We start from the raw sequence: 22,936 nt of genomic DNA on the forward strand, positions 1-22,936 counted from the left end.
CGTATCCTGAGCCGCCACCGGAAAATCAATTGAGTTATGATCGACCGAGAAAAAACCAAGTTGATCATGGATATTCTTACGAGGAACCTTCACCAGATGTTCAGAGAATCAATTACGACCAAGGAAACCGACTGCGCCAGTCATACTTAGGCAGTGCACAGCGCTCAGAACCGCTAATACCACAGAGTCAGGGCCATGGACGCCAAGCCATGTCATATCAAGTATTTACTATGGGAAACTCCAAGCAACTTCGACCAACACCGCCGTCCCCGCAATACCGAGGGCAATTTCAAGACCAAAATGGACGACCTGAGGTTGTCTTCCAAAGTGATGAGGATTTGATCCCAGAGACCTATCGGCCACTTGGAGCTCAATCGTTCCCTCCGAGTCCAGCCAGACCTGTAACGGCCTCCTCTTCGTATCAACGGTTCCAAAGTGGAAGCACAATGCCCAGTGCTCCTCAATTCATTGTTCATACTTCACCCATTTCTTTCGCGGGACCGACCCCTCAACCGGAGAGTTTTCAAAATGGTGCCAGTTTGCCCCTTAATGGACGACCATCACTGAGCTATCTTTCTCCCACCACTCCTAACCCTTTTTTGAAGCATTCAACCCAATCTACAAGAAACATTTCGCCTCATTCTAGCCTCAATGATGTGGCTTCGGGTCGGAAAAGACGTCCCACTGCCAATCCCCATTGGCCTAGTCTTCTGCCCATTGAGACAATGTTCCAGGCGAAAACGTATTCGACTGTTTCGCCTAATTTCGACCGTAGGCCAAACCATCTGCCAAACCATAATCATCAAGCGGCTTATATTGGGCCAGAAGATAGCACTCGAAATACTGACTCAGAGGACATCTCGTTCTCAACATTTGCCGAGACTAGTCAGAGCTCATCAAACCTTCCACAACATAATTCCAATTTTTACGAAGGCCCAATTTCAATCGCCGTTCCCGAATCTTCATCAACGCCTACCATTTCGGTTACTGCTCCTTCACCATCATCATCATCATCGTCGCCGTCGTCGTCGTCATCATTGCCGTCATACTTTAATAAGGAAGCTAATCCGACAATCAACCCACCCAATGATCAACAATTTTCCTTTGAGCAAGATGGATCAACAATATTTGTAGCGAGCTCATCTTCGGAGGGTACCACAATTCAAACCAACTTTCAGACCCATGAAGATGACAATGCCACGACAACAACGATTGAAGTGACCACGTCGTTTGATCCCGATTTGAACCAAAGGGATAGCTACGGCATTCCTCAAGGTAACGTTATCACTGGAATCCAAACGGTGGCTAATCAAATTCCCAGCGGCACTCCGGACCCAATTTCTTCAACTCCCAAAGTTATGCCTTCAAGCACAATAAATACCATAAACGTCAACCCTCCAATATTCACCAACAACTCACCCGAGAAATCCTCGGGCAAACATGATTTCCGTTCAAGTACGAGTTCAACGACGGAGTTTTTATTGCCATCAAGAGGGCCAACTTCCAACCAGGGAGAAGATTATGGCATCCCACAAGGAGATGTGATTACAGTCAGAAATGTAAATGCACCTGCTAGTCGAGTGAAAAATCCTTTTATTGTGAAGAGACCGAGAACCACCACTGATGTGATAACAGCAGAGACCACAACACCACTTCTTTCACTAATAAATGGACCAAGCGAAACGACCTCGCCACGGTCATCCTTTGAATTAGAGCCCGCAAGACAAAAAGAGACCGATGTTTTACAAACTCATGATCATTGGAGTACCGCCGCTCTGGGCTCCTCAAGTGATCAAAAAACAGGAACGGAATCTGGTGCCCAATTGGAAGGTGAAACTATTGGGGTCACGGGAGGTGTTGAACAATCTATCAATCTGAACATCAATGTCATTGTAAATGGTGACGACGGAAACAATGACACATCGGATGTTCGAACTGTCCTTGAAAGAGTTCCTCTGGCCCAGCCTAAAGCAATCCAGGATCCATCAAAGACAGACAAGTCGTTCGAGACTCCAAAATCTCGGACCAACCTTGGACAAGTTCGCATATTTGAAACAACCACGATAACCAATTCGGTTATTGAACCGATTGCTGGCAAATCGTTTGACAAGAGTAACGAATCTGTGGTTTTCTCATCACCTTCTCATCCCGTTCAAGGCTCTAAAGATGTTTCGGTAATGACGATGCCAAGCACGATCATATCTACAACAGGAAATTCGCTGCCCTCATTCAATATCAACATTGACAATGGAAAAATCACAACGGTGACGAATAATGCGCCTGAAGAGGGAGAGGATCTGTCAACGTACAGTTCGTCAATTTCAAACATCGTCAGCTCTCCAGATGTTGAAAATCCTGATGTTCCTTTCACTTTCCATTCTCCCGCTGTATCGCCCTCTGTCCGATATGCTTCACCAGGTTCATCCTTTGAATCTCCGTCTTTATCACCTTCGACTGTAGGGCAATTCACAACACCCTCTTCAAGCTTTGAATCCTCCTCATTGTCACCGGCATCTTCATCAACTGAAGCTCAATTTACATCCCCTTCGTCAGATTTTGGATCTTCACCACCCGTTTCTTCCACATCAGTCTTTACCACAGCACCTTCAAACGAAGTTGCTTTGGTGTCTACTTCTCCTGCCGTATCGCCTTCTGTACGATACGCTGCCCCAGGTTCGTCGTTTGAACCTTCGTCTTTTTCGTCTTCAGCTGTCGGGCAATTCACAACACCATCCCCGATCGCTTCATCAACTAAAAATCCATTTGTATCATCTTCACCAGCTTTTGGATCTTCACCACCCGTTTCTTCCCCATCAGTCTATACCACGTTGTCTCCAACCGAAGTTCCTTTCGTTTTTCATTCTCCTGCTGTATCGCCCTCTGTGCGATACGCTTCACCAGATTCTTCCTTTGAGCCTGTCCTGAAAATCACAACACCATCCCCGAGCTCTTCATCATCGGAAGATCCATTAGCATCACCTTCGCCAGCTTTTGGATCTTCACCAACCGTTCCTTCGCCATCAGTCTCTACCACATTACCTTCACCTACATTTGAGCCTACTTCTATTAGTTCTTCTGCGGCTACTTTTACGTCTGCTTTTTTGCCTGAATATCACAATTCAGTGCCAACTAAGTCGATTCCATCGTCAGTGCCAGAGCCAACTTCTCCAAGTTTCAGCATAGGGACGACCTATGCCGCCCCTTCAAATGTTGGTGCTTTCTCCGATGCACCTACTGTACACGTTGACAGCTCAACCACCTCATCTGATCCAAGTTTCAGTGTTGGGACAACTTATTCAGCCCCTTCAAATTTCCGAGACACCATTGGTTCTGCTCCCTCTACAAACTTAAGAAATTCAACCACCTCCACTGATTCAAGTTTGAGTTTTGAGAGAACTCTCTCAACTCCATCAAATGTTTGTAACACCAATGATCCCACCACCACCGATTCAAACTTTAGTGCAGGAAAAATCCATTCAATCGCATCTAGTACGGGAGCCACTTCTAGCACAACTTCATCCATTACCAGCTCCACGGCCTCATCAGATCCAAGTTCCAGCTCTTCAGTATCAAGCGTTCAAAACTTCGATCCCTCAATCTCAAGTGGCCAGACAGTCGGCCTTAATCCGATAACCACAACATATTTGACCACTTCCAACGCTGTCTCAAGCCCAACAATTGCTCCTGTTGCATTTCCCTCGTCCACAATTGCGACATCCTCTGCTGCGTCATTGCCCATCTCGCCTACTGTTCCATCTGATGGACCTATTCAGGTCATTGCCACCACTTACCGAGCCACGGTCATTCCGGATCAAGTGTCAACTTCGGTTGAAGGACCATTCAGTAATGGAGATATTCCACGTTATGGGCTAGAAAATCGAGCCAGATCGCCTTTGCCCACCCAAACTTCTTTTACGAAGAGGCCAAGACGAAAAAGACCCCGTACTCTTTTTACCAAACGCCCTAGTATAAAGTTTGTGGACTTGATTGAGGAACAGATATCGACTTTGGCCACAACTTATGGTAGTACAACTTCCACCACTGCTAGCACTTTTAACCCAACATTCTCCACCATTGGTTATAGTAGCTCATCATCCACTCCTAAGACACCAATAGCGACGGCTGCAGCCATAGCAGATCGGGACTTGGCCAAAGATTTACTTATGTTGAGGGCCATTAATGAGCTCTATACATTGTTAGAACAACGGGATGAACAACGATCAAATGCTGTGGTTTCACAGACAGGTCATAATGCTCCTCCTCAGACCGCCTCAAGGGTCAAGCCTTCATATCCCAAAGCAAGAACTCCTCGACCTCGACCTCAATCTCAACCTCCAGAGGTCCCTGCGGTTTCTACTACCACACCAACAACTTATTCTTCCACAACGTCTTCAACAACAGTGCAATCCTATCCCGAGGAGTAATTTAAGGACATCGACTATGACCCTTATCAGTACGACCCAGCCGATATTCTTTATTTGTACTCATATGATGATAAGTTGACCAACAATAACAACCCAGGAGCCAATCACGACATTGGGTCCAATGTAGATGGGTACGGTTCTCCCCAAGGAGAGCCCATTGGGGCATCCTATGAACCTGTCAAGACACCAATAACCACTAAAAGGCCGACGTCAACGAGCCAAAGCAACTACAATCTGAAGTCTAGGAAAAGACTACCAACCAACCGTGGACGTCCAAGTCATAACAATCCCACGTCATCCAATAGTGTTGAATTACATCCATCTCAAGGGTACAATGTCCATCCTATTCCAAATGAATCCTATGAGACTCCCAAAGCACCTGCTATAAATTCAGGCCATACTTCAGCTCACGAAGTGGAACCACATGCTCCAATTCAAGGCCATTCCATTGGGACGGACGATTCTTACGGACCACCAAGAGCGTCTGTAATCTCGTTTGGTCACAAAAACAAGCCACTAACATCATACTCGACTGAAGCTCATGGAGTGCATCACGACAGTGCCCCTCACTTATCTGATAGCTACGGCCCTCCTTATCATTCTCCGCCCTCCTTTAAAGCCCATCAGCCAGTCCGTGTTGTTGATCCTCCAATTAGCTATCTTCCACCCAAGCCTTTGTATGAAAGCCCAATTTCGGAAGCCTATGGAAATCCGGACTTTCCAAATTATCCCCAATCACCGTCCATATATAACGAACTTCCTCATATTCAACCCGATCATAACGCCCACGTTAACGAGCAACCTCCACGAAGGCCACTATTTACCAACTATGGGGGTTTAGATAATGCCGACTACGATTTCTATGACTACGGTTCTGATCATAAAGTCATATCCCCTTCAGTGGATCAGCATTACGACGAACCGGCACCGTTCTACCGAAAACCTCACGAATACTATCCCAAGTTCCAGCCTCAACCAAAACCCGTTCCTTATTACGAAGTAAATAAGGATCTCATCCCTGACTTGGAAATCGTGGCAAAACCCTTGGGATGGGACGTGCGTGATTTCAGAGGTTGGAAACACGTGTTTCGAGAGCGATCAGACAAAGTACGAGGAAAGGAAACCGATCGTGATCCAATTCGGGACCGAAAAAGTGTTAGGAAACCACAACGTTCCCGTGTAAACAACAAGCACAAGAAAAATCAATCAGCTTCCAATTTTGATGCGGAAAATAACTCTGAGGTGGAGGATGTTCCCATTCCTCAATTGGAAAACCCTTTCGAACACTTTGAGCCACAGTTTACAGGACTTCAAAAACGACAGCCAAAAAGAGAGGAAGATTTTGAACGCATTGTTTTTAATACCCAAACGTTGGACTCAACTCCAAATCGAAGGGAAGGCGGATCAGTGATAGATATGGATGATTCTCCAATTGAGTCAAGCACAGAATACAGTGACAAAAGGCGAGATTCAGCCCCAAGTGACTTGGGAATTCGTTATGACAATTGGGTGGCCAAGTTTGAACTTGAAGAGGATCAGACATTTGCAAATGAGCACCTCCACTCTACTTCCACTGCTTCCTCATCCTCTGAACCACAAGGACGTTCCACGCCCTCTTTAGTTCCTAGATAGTGATGGCACACTCAAGGTTCAGGTTACAGACCTCACGTCTATTGATCCCCATTTGTTGGAACGAGAGGTCCCGCCACTTACAGATCTGCCTCTGCTTCTCATGTTACGTTATAAAATATGTTTCCTTTAAAGACTGTGCCATACTGATACATGCCTGCTTCTAGTCAAAGTTGTCTATCTCTCCTGGAATGAAAATAATGCTTTCTTTTGTAAGTGCTTTTGAGTGCGTTTGATGGACGTCCAGCTTCGTATTATTATGCTCAAATGATCCTTAGGGCAACACGCGTCATATGAAGGACGAGCAAGGCCTACCATATGATAAAAAGTCGCATTTTCGTGAAGCCCCACTTATCATAGCCATGCAAGTTTTAGAGCTTCCCCAAGGAAATTACCGAAACCCAAATAGTTCACGAGATCCAGAGTAATTGGATCATCCAGTTTTCCACACTTCGATGCCTTTCTATTCATATCCCTTATGTGTGCCAGACAATACATGTCCAATCTATAATAGTATTTGTCCATCCATGCCTCCGTATCTTGCGTGTCGACTAATAGACTTAAAGTTGATTGAAAGGATGATATTTCAGGTCTCTTTACGGAGGCGTCCGTCCATACGAGTATGTTCTTGTAGTACGTGAGTGTAGAGGTTTCATATATTGAACGTGTACATCTGACTAAGACTTGATGGATTGTTATGGAACAAAGTTGTCATCACAGGGCCAAGTCGTTTCAGTATTAGGGAACGGAAAATAGTATCCGTTACATGACATACGCCTTTGCTCACATTGGAGGTAGATGTGAGGTATTTTAGTTGGTTTGGATCTTGTTTTGCATGTCAATGCCATTGCAGAACACTTTTACTGAGGTGTTTTTTGGCCAGACACTTCGTTTGATTCAAAACATAGACACCAGTATCTGAATCATAATGGTCTTCGATGCGTTGGAAAGCTGACCAATTCGAAAGGATACATTCTCGCCCTTTGTTCAATTGGAAAGAATTACGAGGGGGTTTCCAGCAACGAAAACTAATGTGCTGCTTATAAGTGGTGATGATGAAAGATTCTTTCACCAAAATGTGTCTTTTCTCAAACACTTTTTACTTGAAAATAGAGACGGTAAGTACATAGATGTGGGGTTGAGATCACCTGGAATGCAAGTGACATTGAAAAAAGATAGCCAGGCTAACTCGCATTGTTCTGTGTCTTAATACAAATTAGAAACTTCAAACTCTTATCTATCAAGACGAAAATATTTGAGTTACTTAATTTCTTACCACACGAAAAATGCCTCATTCCAAGCCTTGAATGCCCTATAAAAAGCAAAGAAAAAACGAAAACTGCTAAGTTGCTAATTTCATTACCCTTTGCTTTTGGCACTAAACTTACCTCACCAGGTATGAAAAGTCAAAGCTGATCTCAAATTCGAGTTCCAAAGTAAAGTAATCAAAGAGATCAATTTTATTGCTAAACATTTCTCAACTAGGATGGTCAGCCCCTCGCATGTGGAAAAGAAAGGGCCTTTTCCCCTGGAGCCTCGTTAATATGTACACAAGAGTCAGTCAGACAGAGAAGAATTATTTGCACAAGCTGCTCTCCAATTCTTTCTGTTTTCCATCCAACCAACAGAGCATTTTTTCTCTCTTCAAACACGCCAAGAACGGCGACGACAACGTCGACGAAGACCTCAAGCAACAAGTTGAGTCCTCACTTCGAGAGAACCCTCTGTTCCACAATTCAACCAAAATATTAAGGCAAAGTCGACTGACTAACTGGGGCATTATGAGTCAAGGCCCACAATTATTTTATTCAAGCTCTTCCAGAGTACCAGAGCTCCCATCATTCTGAGGGTCGATTTACGCCCAATTCACGGAATAGTTCTGAAAACCCCTTGAAAATCAAGGCTAATTGGGGACGATGAACCTTGGTCCAGTAACTAGAGAAACTGGAAAACATGCCAACCGTTCAATTGTGGCCTTACTGGAGATCGACAATTCTGGAGCCTGTCCCCGTTATTGATATTTCTAATCGTCGTAGTAAGCCTGAGCTCCATAGATTATTCCACTACCCGGATAAAGCCTGCAACAACTCAGTTCGTAGCGTTAACCATACGATATCGATGTCATCATTTTCTTCGCCCCTTTCAGACTGAAATAGCTCTATCTATGTTTGACGGTGGATAATCAAGCAAGCTTACACTGCATGGCCGAGTATACTGGCCTTGGAGCCTCTCTTATTACTCCTCATCCTTTGCCTCCGTTGCCTCGTTTGAAATCGTCATCCACGACTTACTCTTCGCAAAGTCGAGTACTTGAACAATACGAAGAGATGAGGCCCTCGACGGAAGAGCCTCTTTTTCCAGCCTTTCGAAGCAAGTGCGAAGCGACCAACATGATCGTAGACTCCCTCCTGCCTGGCTGGCAAGCTTTATTGAACGGGGGCCTTGCGTAACCTACGCACTTCTCTATCACGCTCGTATGAATCTTCGGCCTTAGTTATAGTTCTTCCTCTGCCCTCCTAGGAGTAATTTGTCTGGTGGTTTGAAAAAGTTGGCCAAGGGATCATTTGAATGTGGGTTCCGAACCGAATGAGTCAAGTAGCTCTTCAAAGGCTAAGATATGGATCCACAACGAATATGGAGTGGCTCTTGATGCTTGTGTTGTGCCTGTGCTTCAGCAATTCGGGTAAGTGTAAAGACTGACGAAGGCTTAAGAGTGAACTACGACAAGCTATGAAAAATGAAACTTTAAAACCTTTGAATAAATGACCAAGCATTTGTGTGAACTTTTGGACGGGTCCTTAGCCTTGAAGAATACATGCCATTATTGAACACGAAGCCTTCCATTATTTATCCATCTTCCGATCACGCAGCTCAAAGTCGACTTCTCAAGTCTCTGGTGTTTCAAGAGAATGGCAGCTCATCTAGGGAAACGTACGCTGTTTTGGAGAATCCACCTCTAGCAACCCAGGTTCATCATCTCAGTTTCTGCATCAAGATCTACTTGAATCTATTTAAACCTTCGATTGCTTATGTTTTCGAGAGTGGACCCAGGATCTTCAACTCCACGGGTGAGTGTGTCTGGCCAAAATTGGCTTTTTCTGTTGTCGTTCCTCGATCTTTCCCTCACTCGCTCGTTTTGGTTCACAGAAAATTCCGAAGGCCATGAAGAATTCGATTTGATCTTGGCCATTACCACCAATGGGCCTTGGGTGGGCATTAAGAACCACAATTTTGTCACCAAAGGCAAGGTGCTCCCGTTGGAATGGAACCACTTCTGCTTTGCTTATGACGGGGAACACAATTCCGCCGTAATGGTTCAAAACGGACAAGTTATTCTCAATATAACAAATCATGCCTCGTTTGACCGACAACCACTTACCCCAGGTTAGAACCATAAACAAACTTCAACTTCACATCCATCCATCCATCTATCCATCCAAAATAGGATCTTCTCCTCTGACAGTTAGAACATTGAAAGTGAAATCATCCAAAAGGCATTTTTGTCTGTCAAAGCATAGAATTGAAAAAGAGGACTTTCCTCAAGATTCTGTCAGTTTCTCGGGAAAATAGCTCCGACAAGGCAGTTAATATATTAAAGGTAATGAAACAACAGTGGCTCAAAGAAAATTCTTGATCATTGTTTTTTCAACTTCATTTGTTGTCTCTCTTTTGTTTACTGATTAAGTGCAAACTTCTGCCAAGAGCTTAGAAAAATGAAACCCAATGGGCTCTTCGTACAGCCGTCAATGAGATTTAGGCATAGGCGTGGGATTTGAATCTATTGAGTGCTCTTTATCGCACAAAAAACCACCTTTAATAATGAAATGTGCGTCCTCTGTTTTAAACAAGGAAAATGAATCTCAAGCAAATAGGGTTAGATTTAAACTGAAAGTTACATCAGTTTTTTTTTTTTCAGTAAGGCTATAAGAGCAAGCTGAACAAAATTTCGTTGACGTTACTTTAAACAACGTAAAGCCAAAGTTTATCATTAAATTAGTCAACAACCAAACATATTGTACGTTTTATATATCATTACTAGGGGCGAACATTTCTGGCAAATCAAAAAGTCAAATTAGATCGTGATACAGCAAGACTGCTAACGATAAAAAAATAGCAAATAAGACAAAAAATGCCAATTTGATTGCCAAATAAAACCAAAAAAAGAAACAAACTAATTGACGAATGAAGCAACAAAGTCGAAAAAGATATCAAATTTAAAGAAAGCCGAAATTTTGGCTCATCTATTTTTATCTATCTGCATGGACAAATTTTGAATTAGCAAAACTTTTTTCAATTCATAACTGATTGCCTTGAATACCGTATCAACAAAATTGCATCATGGCCAAAGCAACTTTGAAGATTTACTTTGTTGGTAGATTGTGATAAAATACGTGAAGAGTGGAGGGAGATTAAATTTGATGATGCCGTACCAGGATAGTCCAATTTGGCCTTGTGAAGCTACCATACATCCATACAGCTATCAAGTACGAAAGACCATCGTTTTAGTTTCGGTCTATAAATCGCAATAAATGTAAGAGAATGAACGTTATTTGGTATAAGAATTATTTGGCATCATAAACAAGCTTGAGTATGGCATATATATTACTCGCCGATGTCACTCAGTTGGTTAAATGGTACAATGAAGGGTCTGCTGGGAATTGATCACAAACCGATTTATTGTACTTTATGGCCAACCGAGTGGTGGGCGATCGTCCGACATCCAGTGTCTAGAAATCTACTAGTCTGGAGACCAGAGACCACTTATCTAAACCTTAATCCTAGGTCAGTTTTAACCACGCCAATCTCAGAGTCAGTTTTGGTTGAACGCAGCCCAAAGTAAATTTTGGTACCTTACTGTAAACAAAATGATCCAATGTAGTGATGGGATCAAACAAATTGTCAAAATCAGAATCGCCAGAAAGCTAGCAAAGTCAAAGCACTGGCCGTTTCTAACGTATGGTAGAATATTAGGCTTGACCAAAAAGGTGACCCTGGTTTGATCGAAGAAAATTCAGGGTTACTTTTTGTGATTAACTAACGGGTTTTCGATATTCCGCTAGTAATGCCGTATGCCATTGAAAATGTAAATTGGTAACACTAGTTGCAACCTCCGGTGATTTTTTTGTTTGATCCCCATAAGTAGTCCAATAATGTTCTAAAAGCAAATTGATCGGAACGTTTCAATCAACCCAGAAATCAAAACTTATAGCTCGGTTTCGTTGCTTGGGCAGTGTTTTTACATCGAGCGAGGTCAAACATCGATCGCAATGACAATCAAACGAGGTAAATCTTCATCTATCTTTTCTCAGGACCAACTTCAAAACCTTCACTTGAATGCCATTTAAGAAGTTGCAGTTCACTTGGTTGTGATAACGAGTCACTGTAAGAATCATTTTCGAATAAGCTGAGGCACAATAAGTAATACGCTGCTTTTTGGCACCTTTTCAGATTATAACAAGCAGTCACACTCCACCGAATGATGTTCTAACTTGGAACATCTCATCTTTATTCACGCAACTTTTCTTCAAATTGGGTGCTATCTCTTTTTTTGGTGCATGTTAATGTTTCATGTAACAAATTGTTAACAAACGGCAAAAAGTTCAATCCACCCTAAGATCGTGATCCTGATTGACCCGTTTTTTTTTGAAAAATCCTCGTTAGGGTTCATTCTTACCCACATGTGAGTTCTAACTGAACTGTGAGATTCTTGTTACTGCAATGACGCTTCATCTCTCGAGTTTACTTGAGAACATTGAGTGGCGTTCCAATACACGATACACGGTGGTTAAAGTGCCCCAACATTTAACAGAGAAATATTCAAACATAAAGAATAGAAGTATGCAAACTAAAATTTTCATAATCCCTTTGGATGGCAATTCAAGGATTTTTTTCGATGGATAAAACTGTTGTTCATTTCCTACCATTACCTCAAAAGGTCTAAAAAAAGTCGGGGCATTTTGGAGCTAGAATAGGATCATTTAACCATATAGCTCAGCAGCAACTTCATAGATCATATCCTTATTTCTATTCAAGCGCTCGATAATAGGCTTTTTCCTAATTTCCATTGAGCAAAAGTTTGAATTTTTTTTTCAAACATATTTGAAGGCTATTACAATTACGTCTATTTTGAACCAGAATCACAAAAAGCAAAAATATTTTAGCCATGTCTGATGATTTTGTGAGCTTCAAAAATGTCAAGATATGGTTTCGTATTTCCTTCAATACTTGAATGGGTATTTGAACCACTTTATATCATTTTTAAGTATATTTGATGCGTCGTTTGTCTAATTGGATATAGTCTGTGTTCTGTGAACCAATATTTACTTATAGATTTTTCTAGTCTAACGTCTGAGGAAAGTCACTCTAAAGCTAGTCTAAGGAAGTAACATTAGACAGAAAAGAGTTAGAATAGGATGTACTGGTTGGAAAGTTAAAACTACAGAAACTAGAAAACTATCAAAATGATAGTGGTGGATATCAAATTCAGTTTGTGATCTCTTTGACGATTAATGTGCCCCAGGAAGACTTGGCCATTAGCCAATAATTACGATGGGAACGTGAAAGAGATCCTGCTTTCCTCATTCATCTTTCTTCATCTTCATTAAATTTTGAAGCGAATAGATTACTTCCCAAGTTGTCCTTCCTGTTGATCCCCTATATTGTATTTGGCAATCAACGCCTGTTTTTCCAGCCCGGCTTTCGACACTCATGTGAAATGAGCCGAGCAATGGCCTAAAGCGGTTCGAGAGAAGATTAATCTGGTCACATTCTTGTCATTCCTATTGTTCCTCCTTTCACTTTCCATCTCATTTTATTCGTCTATTTCTAGAATTCCTGGAGAATTTGATTCTGGGACAGAGACAAATCTCATTGCGGGATCCTATTCTGTCTTTTTCTGGCGAGATCGCTGAGTTTAATGTGTGGAACAGAACGCTAACATTGAGGGAACAAATACAGACCACGAGCATCAATATTAACGGTCCCCTTCATAAGGCAACAAGGCACTCCAAATCAGATCATGGAGGTGACAGAGGGACCCTCAAGAGAAATGGCAAGAAAAGAGATCATCTGCTTTTGGATTGGAACACTCAAAGATGGAAATACTCTCAGGTTTGTACATCGTAGGAACGAAACGGAACAGACGATTTGGCCTTAAATATTGCATGAGCTGTTTCGGGTTCTATGTACTAGTTGTGTACGAGTACCTTCCACATATTTGTAAAGTACGGATTTCAAGTAGACATTCCCCTATCCGAAAAGATGACTCGATCATTTAAAAGCCTTGATAAATGCGCCATGAACACGTCTTTTGGAGTCTTTGTAATTGAGGTGCTGGTGTCAAAGGGTTGATTGAGGCTTGCTCGGCCAGCTATCACATCGTTCGCATATGTTTCCGATAGGCAGTGCCATAGTTCATACCAGATCGGTTCTCCGTCTGTGGGCGTACTTAGCGTCTTAAAGTGTCCTTGAGATAAGACGGAGAGGAGAATTGAACTGGACACCTCTGTGGTGGGAGAAACTGAGGTTGGAATTGCATAGATAGGAGCAATCTCAGTGAATTACTGAAACTGGAAGCTAACATATGAAAAGAACAAAACATAAAGGACAGTATCATTCCATCAGTTCAAATACAAAAATGTTATTGACTTTGATTCATCTTAAACGAATTATGGTCTACGTTTGTCCAATTGCTTGCCGAAATATGGCAACCATTTTTCTCCACCAGATGTCAAGATAGTAGTTTGGAATGAGATGTTTCAGATGGTCTGAGGTTTCGGAATAGGGGCCCTTATTTGCAACTTTAGATTGCCAAAAGAAACGGGAAGAAAACTACTCGCGACATGCCATGAAAGTGATATCTTTCATTATAATTCAATAAATAGAAATCGGCCCAATCGGCCCTTTTTTGGTAAAGGCTGACTCAAAAAGCGCCCTCTGAAGTGCAGAACGTAAACCATATTTCGTACAGAGGAAGGCGTCTACATGTTGCATAGATTCTTTGCTGATAAAGTCCTGTAATATTTTTGCTTCCCTGTCCAACACAAGTAATCGAAATATTGCTTAGACCTGCCTCGGGTGCTGATGAAAAAAAATCATTTAGAACTGTTCAGAGGGTTTAGCGTTTAGGGATTGCCCTGAGAATGGTCGAGGGGGAAAATAGAGCTATGGGAATATTTCATGTTAGGACTGCATTGCAAAGATATACATCACATCGCTGTTTGCGAAATACACAAGTACAAGCACTATATTTTGAATTCTTTACTCTATTGTCTTGAGCTTTTAATTACTCGGAAGCTTTGATCATTAATTATTTTGAGTGCCCTTCCTCCATTTCTAGGTTCATGAGACTTACCATGATATGGCGGACGATCATGGTTACACACTCGTTATGTTTCCCGAGAGACGTACCTTTTCCAGTGCTAAATTACTTTGCAATGTCCTGAATGGACGAATTGCAGTGCCCAAAAACCAAGGAGAGAACATTGAATTACACCGCGTCTCAATCGGCAACTTTTCGGTGAGTGGTAATTCAACAAAATTTGTGACATTTTTAACCTGGCTTTGTTTGTTCCTCTTTGAACCCACTAGATTTGCAACCGACGACATTTGGAGTATATTTGGCTTGGGATCACAGATGGCGCCCTAGAAGGAACATGGCAAATGGAAAGTCAGGGACAAGAGAAGCTGACGACATCTGTGGACCCTGAATGGAACATTCCTTGGGAACAGAGTCCAAAGGAACCAAACGGCGGGCCGAAGGAAAACTGTGGAGCAATGAAGCGAGGGTAAGGGCTCTTGTACAAATTTTCGAACTTTTCTTAAATTAGAACATAGCTGTCGAACTGCGTCAACGAGACATCTGACTCGATTCAAGTAGAGTTCTAGATCCAAAGTTGGCCAAACCCTTGAGGTCCTAATGCCTTTACTAGGGTGAAACAACCATAACAAAGTATGCGGTCTTCTTGTCTTTCGTTGTCAACTCATGTATTTTTTGGCTCATTGGTAAGACTTTTAAGCAAATATATACTCAAAAAGAAAAAGTCCAATCAAAAGGTTATTTTCAAAGAACTAAATAAAAAATAGATTCTAACTATTAATTTCACATAAATGACACCTAGTTAGAGTATAGAAAGCTATTGGTAGAGGATAACTTTGATAATAAAGGTACATTTTGAAAATAATGTTCCTCACTATGGAGATCAATTTGAATCCATGCTTAAGCCTCAAAGATACTTCCTTTCGCCAAACAAATGTAATATGAATACTCCTTAGAGACGAGTCATTTCACCTCATTTGAAGTCTAATTATATAGCTTTTTAAACCGAAGCTCCCCTTTGGCCTTGTCCATTCGTTTTTAGGAGCCATTATCTCACATAGTTCATCCTAGTTAATAGACCAGCGAGATTCTTGGCATCCAGAAGAGGTCTGAGGGGCCATTATCAAACAGTTAAATATTTCCTCCCCCAGGCTCTGTTGGTTTTGGGTCTCTCCATTCTCGTTCACAGTTCATAATGTGTGGTACAGGGTTGGCTGCTGGCGTGTGTCCCTTTTGGGTTGGTACGGGTTGCTTAAGCAAGCATTAAGGAGACTCCTTTAGTATAAAGCACTCATCTGCGTCCAGCTTGGTTTTGGATTTGGCCCTTGGGTCATCCTCCATTTATTGGTTGCCGGGCTCCAGGGATGCTTTAACGACATTTTCTTTGCGAGAAAACAGTTGTCACGATGCCATTTCGGCCTTGAGTTTGAGGAGATAAACCCCAATGTTCCAGGACCAATTGACCCAACAAGTGAGGCCTCATATGCCTCGATTTTGTTGGTTAGACGATCTTTATTGAATGGGAAAATGGCCTTTGCTTCCGGAAGACTGGACGAACCGAAGGCCTGGATTGTGTTCATTCAGTGGCCTTGACACTAAATCTCAATGCACACACCGCACACGCTCGAAGTTTCGCAACCGAACAAAACAGATATTAAAACTACATAGAGGTAACGATAGGGCAAGACAGGGGAAGTTCCTGGGAAGGTTATATTAAACAAGGAGGAAGAATGACTTGGAAGGTAAAACGGGGTTATGAGGAACTTTGAGAGTCTTTGTAGTTATCAAATTAGAGCATGTTCATTAGTAGTTATTTCATTTCGCCCAAGGAACGGAAGTTCGACTTTGGGCTAAAGCTATGGCCAATGCTATGGACTCTTGCTTCATTTGGCGACTTTTGTTTCAACCGGTTTGTTCCTTTTGAATGGCTTTTCAATCCTTTCCATTCATCGTAAATGGTCCAGATCTTAATCTTGAAAGCAGTTCTGAGCATATCTTGTGTAATAAACCACCAGCTAATGAGAGCATCATGCCCCTTGACCTTGTTTTAGTACAAATATAGCCTCCGCGATACATACATCAATTAACACATAAGCTTCGTGGTTTCTCGGATGACGTGGGTCCATTCAAAAATAGAAGGCCAATGATTAGTTTCCAGGGCTGTGCTGCTGTTACTGATACTATTACTTATACTGCTGTTGTATGCGTTGACTGAGGTTCCCATTGTTGGATCAAGGACGGCTGAAAAGGGCGGGCGGAAGCCACTCAGTTGTGAAATTGTCACAGCGGGATGATCCATCAAACCAACGAGTGCCTTGCTGTGACCTTAAGTAAGGCTCACTATGTACCTACTAGCACGGCGGAGAGATGGATGGATGGATGCCTATGCAGAGCAAGCAAACCGGCAGACTCTGCGTGACTCTGCGCCATTTTTCCGAGACATTTTTCCACAGGTTTAGCGTGTAAATTGAGCGGAGAGAAATGAGTGGGCGGAAGTTGTGAACAAGCATACCACCACCACGACGACAAGGGCGACAACGAGTGTAACTGCCGCCTATTCTTCTTGGGCCTTGGGCTGTGGAGGAGCTCCCCACGTTGTGGAACGGTATTATGGCACACACAGCACCACTTGGGTGGAACAACACGTGTGGACGTATCACCACTGCTCGGTGGTTCCTTTTGTGCATACACACGCTGTGCACTCCCAAGATGAAGAATAATTCATCATGATTTCTAAAAGGAACTTGTCAAATCAAAGCACTTGAGCAAACGAGAAACATGTGCACCGGGCATGAATATCCAAAGAGCCTTATGGCAAGAAACAAAGTTTTCCCCCTTTCCTGACTTGAAAAATTGAAAGTGCCTTCGCGCTCTGTGCTCTGCTTTCGAATCTGGAAGAACCTCAGGCGTAAGTAAATGGGAAAGTTTCTCCTTCATCTGCAATTTATGATGTCACATATCGCCGTTTCATCTCGTTCGCTCCGTCTACATGTATTCAGACACACATACACACAAAAAGAGATCCATTCCAGCCAAGACAATGGGCTTCCTTCACGTTCTGAAAGTCGGGAGAGAGGATACACCTGAGAGTTCTCAAGTTTTTGATTATTTCTGTTGCCCTGGTTACTTGTGCCTTCAAAGTGATGCTTATTATTATTATTTTTACTCGAAATCATATGCATACAGAACTTGGGAAACGTGATGGTTCATCTTTCTCCAAGCCAACATTGAGGCTAGCCACCCAATTAGAACACGCACGAATGGTTTCTTCGAGACAGCATTTTTTCCTCCTCAAGTGAAATATTTTGCCACGCAAGAACCAACCAGCCTTGTTGAGAATTCTTCAACCAAAATGATCGTTTTCAGTCATAATTTAAAACACGTGGCGTGGGGGAATGCTTTGATAACGTTCAGTTTGCCAACCCACATGTTCAAAAGATGAATTTGAACTTGGGTGTGTAATATTAGTTAAAAGCACATTTCTTATCCCAGACCTATGTACATAATGAGATAAATTACCACTGATTTGAAATGAGTTAGGAATTAAATAACACGATGATTTAGTACAAATGATTTCAGGAGGCTTAAGCACTAATGACCTATCGAAAACTTGAGACTCAAAGATTGATATCTTTTGGTCCCTTTTTCTACTGCCAATACAGGGGCACTTTTGTGACCATTTAAAGGTGGAACAAGATTTGAAAAGGAGGCGTTGTCCTCATTAAAGAGGCAATCAAGAAGATTGCCATTCAAAATATAGATAGGGGCCTGTTTTACCCTTACCATAAAGAAACCCCTTGGATGTTGATGACCAAATGAAGGAGTTCATTAAAAATGAATTAATAAGGTTCGCCCCATAGCAGCATGATCATTTCTTCTTTATTCCTGCTGAAAAGAGGTAACAAAATAAGGACCACGTACTCTCGAGAGATCTTATTCAAGGGAACCCGACTGCAAAGCATCAGGTTCAGGCACCGTGATGTGTTTTTGTTGAATTTCAAAGCCATCATGCCGAAAAGATGCCTCGAAACAAAAGTTTGGTTTTCAAAGTGAAACCGCATGAAAGGAGTATAAGTTGATGGGTCTCTCCTATAGAAAAGGTTGACTTTCTCCATGATGATTCGGGCAAGACGTGTTGATGTTGTACGCAGGAGTACTTTACAACCAACTCAATGCGGAAACACCGCTTGAATGGCCTTTGCTCTGTTTCTCTCATTTGCATTCCTAGCCCTGGCAACTTTATTTTACTAGCGACTTCATGATGGTCTTCAGCAGTTCATTCGCCAGTTTGAAAACCGCCGGCTGGTCGTTTCTACTCGAATTCATATCCACTTTTCGTGCTCAGGTTTTCCCACGGGATCAAATACTCCCTGCAAAACTATTCAGTGGGTGTACTTCATAAAGCGTACGTGTTTAGTTTCCGAAAGCTTCTCTCAGCTTGTCGTCGAACTGGGAGTATGAATTTTGTCTTTTACAGTGTCATTAATTATCATCAAAACTAAGAGTAAATATGTACCTACAACTGCGGGAAAGGTAGAAATGTGCTACGGAAATGCGTATTCCAGCCTACACATCCAGGATCATCTCTGTTTTTGCTGTTCCAATGAATGTTCAGAGGACGTGGCTGGTGTAGGTACAGTAGATGCTTTCCTAACGTTTTTATCAACAACTTTAGTCATGATAAAATATGTTAGATTTTTGGCCCAAATTTGTCATTTTTATGTTGCCTAAAACAACCCAAATATGTTGATTTTATGTTAACCAAAACGTTTCGGTTTGTTGCTTCTGTCCCGTTTATTTTCCCTAGCATAAAAACTAGGGCCGGTCAAAGCTTGTACATAAATATTGTCTTTATTGACAGCAAATTTGCAAAAAAGAAATCAAACAAATTTACACAAAAATTTGCAAATAAACTTTACAAAACATAGGCAACAACACGTTCGAAGGGGGGCTAATTTTGCCTTCCATATTAAGCAACACATAGATGAAAAGGAATATTACATAACATTATCTTCAAGCACTGGTACTTGAACCTGCTATCCCTAAGAAGCAGATTCTTGCCATGTCTATGCTGGCTCCTGATTAGCAGACCTTGAAAAAAAACCGGTTGCCATTTTGGCCGAACTTTTTTGTTGGTTGGGAAAAATGGAGAAAAAGTTGGAATATGTGCGTAAAAGTCGAGAAAAAAGAGAAAAAAAAAGATATTGGGAATGAACGAAAAAAAGCCATGAATTGCAAAAACGTTGCCGCCATGGCCAAAAGGTCATTGTTAGTCCTGTTAATTGCCTTTTTTTGCCAAATTCTAGGAAAACAATTGCATATGCTGGGTGATCTATTGAGCTTCTTTATTTTATTGACAAGAAATTAAATCTTCTTTATTGCAATACTTGACATTAGGACACTTTTTAAATAATTCCGATGTTATGGTTCAGTATACAATTGATTCTTTTCGAGAGTGTAGGGTATATTGCTTGGGGCCCTTTTGCTCACTTAATGATTAGATTTGTGCCCTATTTGATCCACAACTGAATAAAGTCCTTGTTCTCAGAAGTCATTTTCTCTTTGTTACGTATCATCACAGCAAGAAAAAAAAAAAGGCCGAAAAAGTGGAAAAGGACAAGAACATTTTTTGGGGCTCCAAAATACCAAAATATGTGAAAAATATTTTATGTGTAAAAACATTCTTGATCTGACTCTAGTCATGAGACTCGCTTAAAGAAAAAAATCACAAAATCCTCGTAATTTTAGCTGAAATGTTTTCTCAGCTTGCTGCACTCAATTCACCCATAGCTGAAACTTCAAGTGCTGTAAAGTCACCTTTATGACTAAGAAACTTGACAAGAAAAAAACAAATGAATCGGCTCGCAGCAAGAAACATGCGTAGTAAAATGTACGAATCATCGAAGTAGAAACAAGTTGAATTGGATCTCGCATTCCTAGACTGCAATATTAATGGTTTGGGGGGGTTCAGAACTTTGATATTCCGCGGCATTGCCAGTCAAGTCACATCGTCCCCGGTCATGTTACAATAGAACTTCATTCTTACCGTGGCTAGCTGGGATTGAGCCAAGAATCCAATGGGTTTTGCTCTCGTCAAGTATCGAAATACTTTTGTTCCAATTCGACTCGAGATCCAACCATTTATCTGTTCTCATTCTGGCTTGAACAGGGGTCCATAAGATTTGGATATGTTGCCCTGTTCAAAGATTTACCCAAGAATAGCCTTCCAGGCATTTCGACTTCATTTGAACTTAGAAGTTGCAGGTTTTACTGTATACACACTGTAGCTTGTGCAACTAGATTGGGGCTTTCCAGCCGTACAGATGCACGAAAAAGCATGCAATGCGGCTGCTTTTGGATTGAACTATGAAGGAAATCTAGCAGATTGAAAGGATTTTCGTGACTTTAGCCCTCGGATATTGTGCCGACGACAGGCCTTGAGTATGAGGCACGTCGACACGCTCAAATTTCCGTGTATCGAGAATTTTTCGTCAAGACAACTTTTCTCTGATTTAAACCTGCCTTCAGGGTGATTTCATTTACCTTACCCTTCTTGGAGTTCATGTTCCACGCGAGTTGTTCAGGGGGGGGGGCATATCCTCCTACCGGGATGAATTATAGAGATTCGATATCTGTTCTTTCACTCTGAAAAATGTTATGAAGAACAATGTACTGTACTAGGTATGTTTCATTTTTAGTTGATGTCTTTATGCAAAGTTATGCTTTTCTTTATTGGATATTAATGATAAATGGGGTATAGTGCGTTTCTCAAGGTACAATATTTTATTGATATATTGCCTGCTCCTTTTCAGAGATACCATGACAGATTCGTTCGTGTTTCTTTCTTCAACAATATTGGTTCAATTCTTCCAAAACCTGACTATGGCAACAAAGGGCTTTCTGTTTTGTGAGAAGCTAGCTTTTGGAGCTACGAATTCGGTCAACATGCTCCTTAAGAACGTGGTGGCCTTCATTGAAGTTTTATCATTGAAGTTTTATCATGATTCCATACAGGGATTTTATATATACTCACAATTGCATCAAAGAATGAAACGTCAGTACTGGTTTGGTCTCGATCAACGAGTCGTCCACACGTATTTCAAATGTATCCATCGGAATTTCCAAGTTCATATGGGTTTTCGGTTTTCCCCTGGCATTGCAGTCTGCACCGTGAATCCGGAACCAATGGTGACATAGAGAGCAGAACGCAAATGAACTGCTATTGCGAACAAGGGAACTGGGGGGGCAACGACGCACGCGTACGTAGGTAGAGCACTGTTCGTAGCTAGTATATATTAAGTATGAATGTATGAAGAAGTAACAGAAGTTTTAATGCGGAAGGTAGCTAGATTGCTAACAGGAATGTCTTCTCTCTCTCTCTCCTCGAAGATCCAGGTTTTGAGATGGCTCAATTCACGTCTAGCGAATACAAATGAGGCGACCTGGATAGCAACTGGGGTAGGACCGAGTCCCCTCTCATATCTCACAATGCACAGACTCACTTCAGGGAGATATTATTCCTATCTTATGGCCATATTTGCTAAGGACACTCATCTCAGGCACGAACGAACTCACCGAGTTGGGCACCCACAGTCCCAACCCACAAGCTCGAGAGGAACAAACTTTGTTAAAGGCCACTGGCAAATGCTCATGAACGAGATGCATAAACAACTCTCTTTATGAGTTTGGAGTGAAATTTCAACGTTAGGCAACCATTGAGTAATGGCGGATTGTCTGACGTTCGAATTTGGTGGTAGTACCTGATTCACTGTATTCCAAATAGAGCATGTGGGTGAACTCTAGATTGATCAAGGTATCTAGTGTTTAGGACCAAAATAGAGGCCCTTTGTATGACTTGCACACGTCCCTGTTCGATACAAATGGTAGTGCTCAAACGTGGAGAATATTGGTCGAATGTCCTGGGGAAAGGATCTGAACCCTAGGGAGCTCTTTTCAATTTCTCTCCTGTTTCAGACTCACTTGGCTGGACATCCAGTGCTCGTATCGGTTATGTGCAGTGTGCAATTTCTCGTCCACGGTCCATGGGGGACAATTCGTTCCCTCAATTCCTGGGAGAGCGGATCTCGGAGAAATTCGAGACAAAACCGACCATCTAGGAGAAGCTCAGAGCGATATCAAATGGGAGGTGGATCTCCCCAATCAGTGGTCGGGAGCTGGTCCCGGGAACAGCGAGGCTGATAATGACCCAGTCACTCCACCTGCCCCCTCATCTCCACCTCGTCTGATGTTGAGAGGTCTTTGTGAAGAGTCCTCATTTGACACTCACTACACGCTCGTGAGTGACAGATTTGTGGATGGCAGACACGCATTTAGGGGTTACTTTGGCTCGGAGATCCGTTGGAATACATCCAAAGGATTTTGGATTCTTAGCAGGAAAATTGAATCAGGAGAAGGAGAAAAAAAGGAGAACNCCCAGTCACTCCACCTGCCCCCTCATCTCCACCTCGTCTGATGTTGAGAGGTCTTTGTGAAGAGTCCTCATTTGACACTCACTACACGCTCGTGAGATCCAGATTTGTGGGGGCTTCAATGACCTTGAATCCAA

General features: G+C 42.1%; 2 protein-coding genes across 2 annotated transcripts; both read left to right on the plus strand.

Moving 5' to 3' along the window:
- The first annotated feature begins 1,924 nt into the window (after window positions 1-1,924).
- On the plus strand, window positions 1,925-6,593 carry LOC131886449 (mucin-2-like). The gene has a single exon (XM_059234797.1). The coding sequence runs from the start codon at window positions 2,178-2,180 to the stop codon at window positions 4,422-4,424; it is 2,247 nt and encodes a 748-aa protein (XP_059090780.1). The 5' UTR covers window positions 1,925-2,177; the 3' UTR covers window positions 4,425-6,593.
- Window positions 6,594-8,251: 1,658 nt separating this feature from the next.
- Window positions 8,252-22,843, plus strand: LOC131890283 (uncharacterized). The gene is made up of 7 exons (XM_059239604.1): window positions 8,252-8,736; window positions 8,924-9,121; window positions 9,201-9,437; window positions 12,883-13,163; window positions 14,392-14,571; window positions 14,643-14,839; window positions 22,345-22,843. Exons 1-7 carry the CDS (start codon window positions 8,622-8,624, stop codon window positions 22,841-22,843), a joined length of 1,707 nt encoding a protein of 568 aa, XP_059095587.1. The 5' UTR covers window positions 8,252-8,621.
- The last annotated feature ends 93 nt before the right edge of the window (window positions 22,844-22,936 follow it).

This window comes from Tigriopus californicus, chromosome 1, assembly GCF_007210705.1.
Source record: "Tigriopus californicus strain San Diego chromosome 1, Tcal_SD_v2.1, whole genome shotgun sequence".
In the NCBI taxonomy this organism is placed as follows: Eukaryota; Metazoa; Arthropoda; class Copepoda; order Harpacticoida; family Harpacticidae; genus Tigriopus; species Tigriopus californicus.

Excerpts from the sequence above, each read along its gene's own strand:
- LOC131886449 (XM_059234797.1), top strand. The coding sequence starts at position 2,178 with ATGACGATGCCAAGCACGATCATATCTACAACAGGAAATTCGCTGCCC.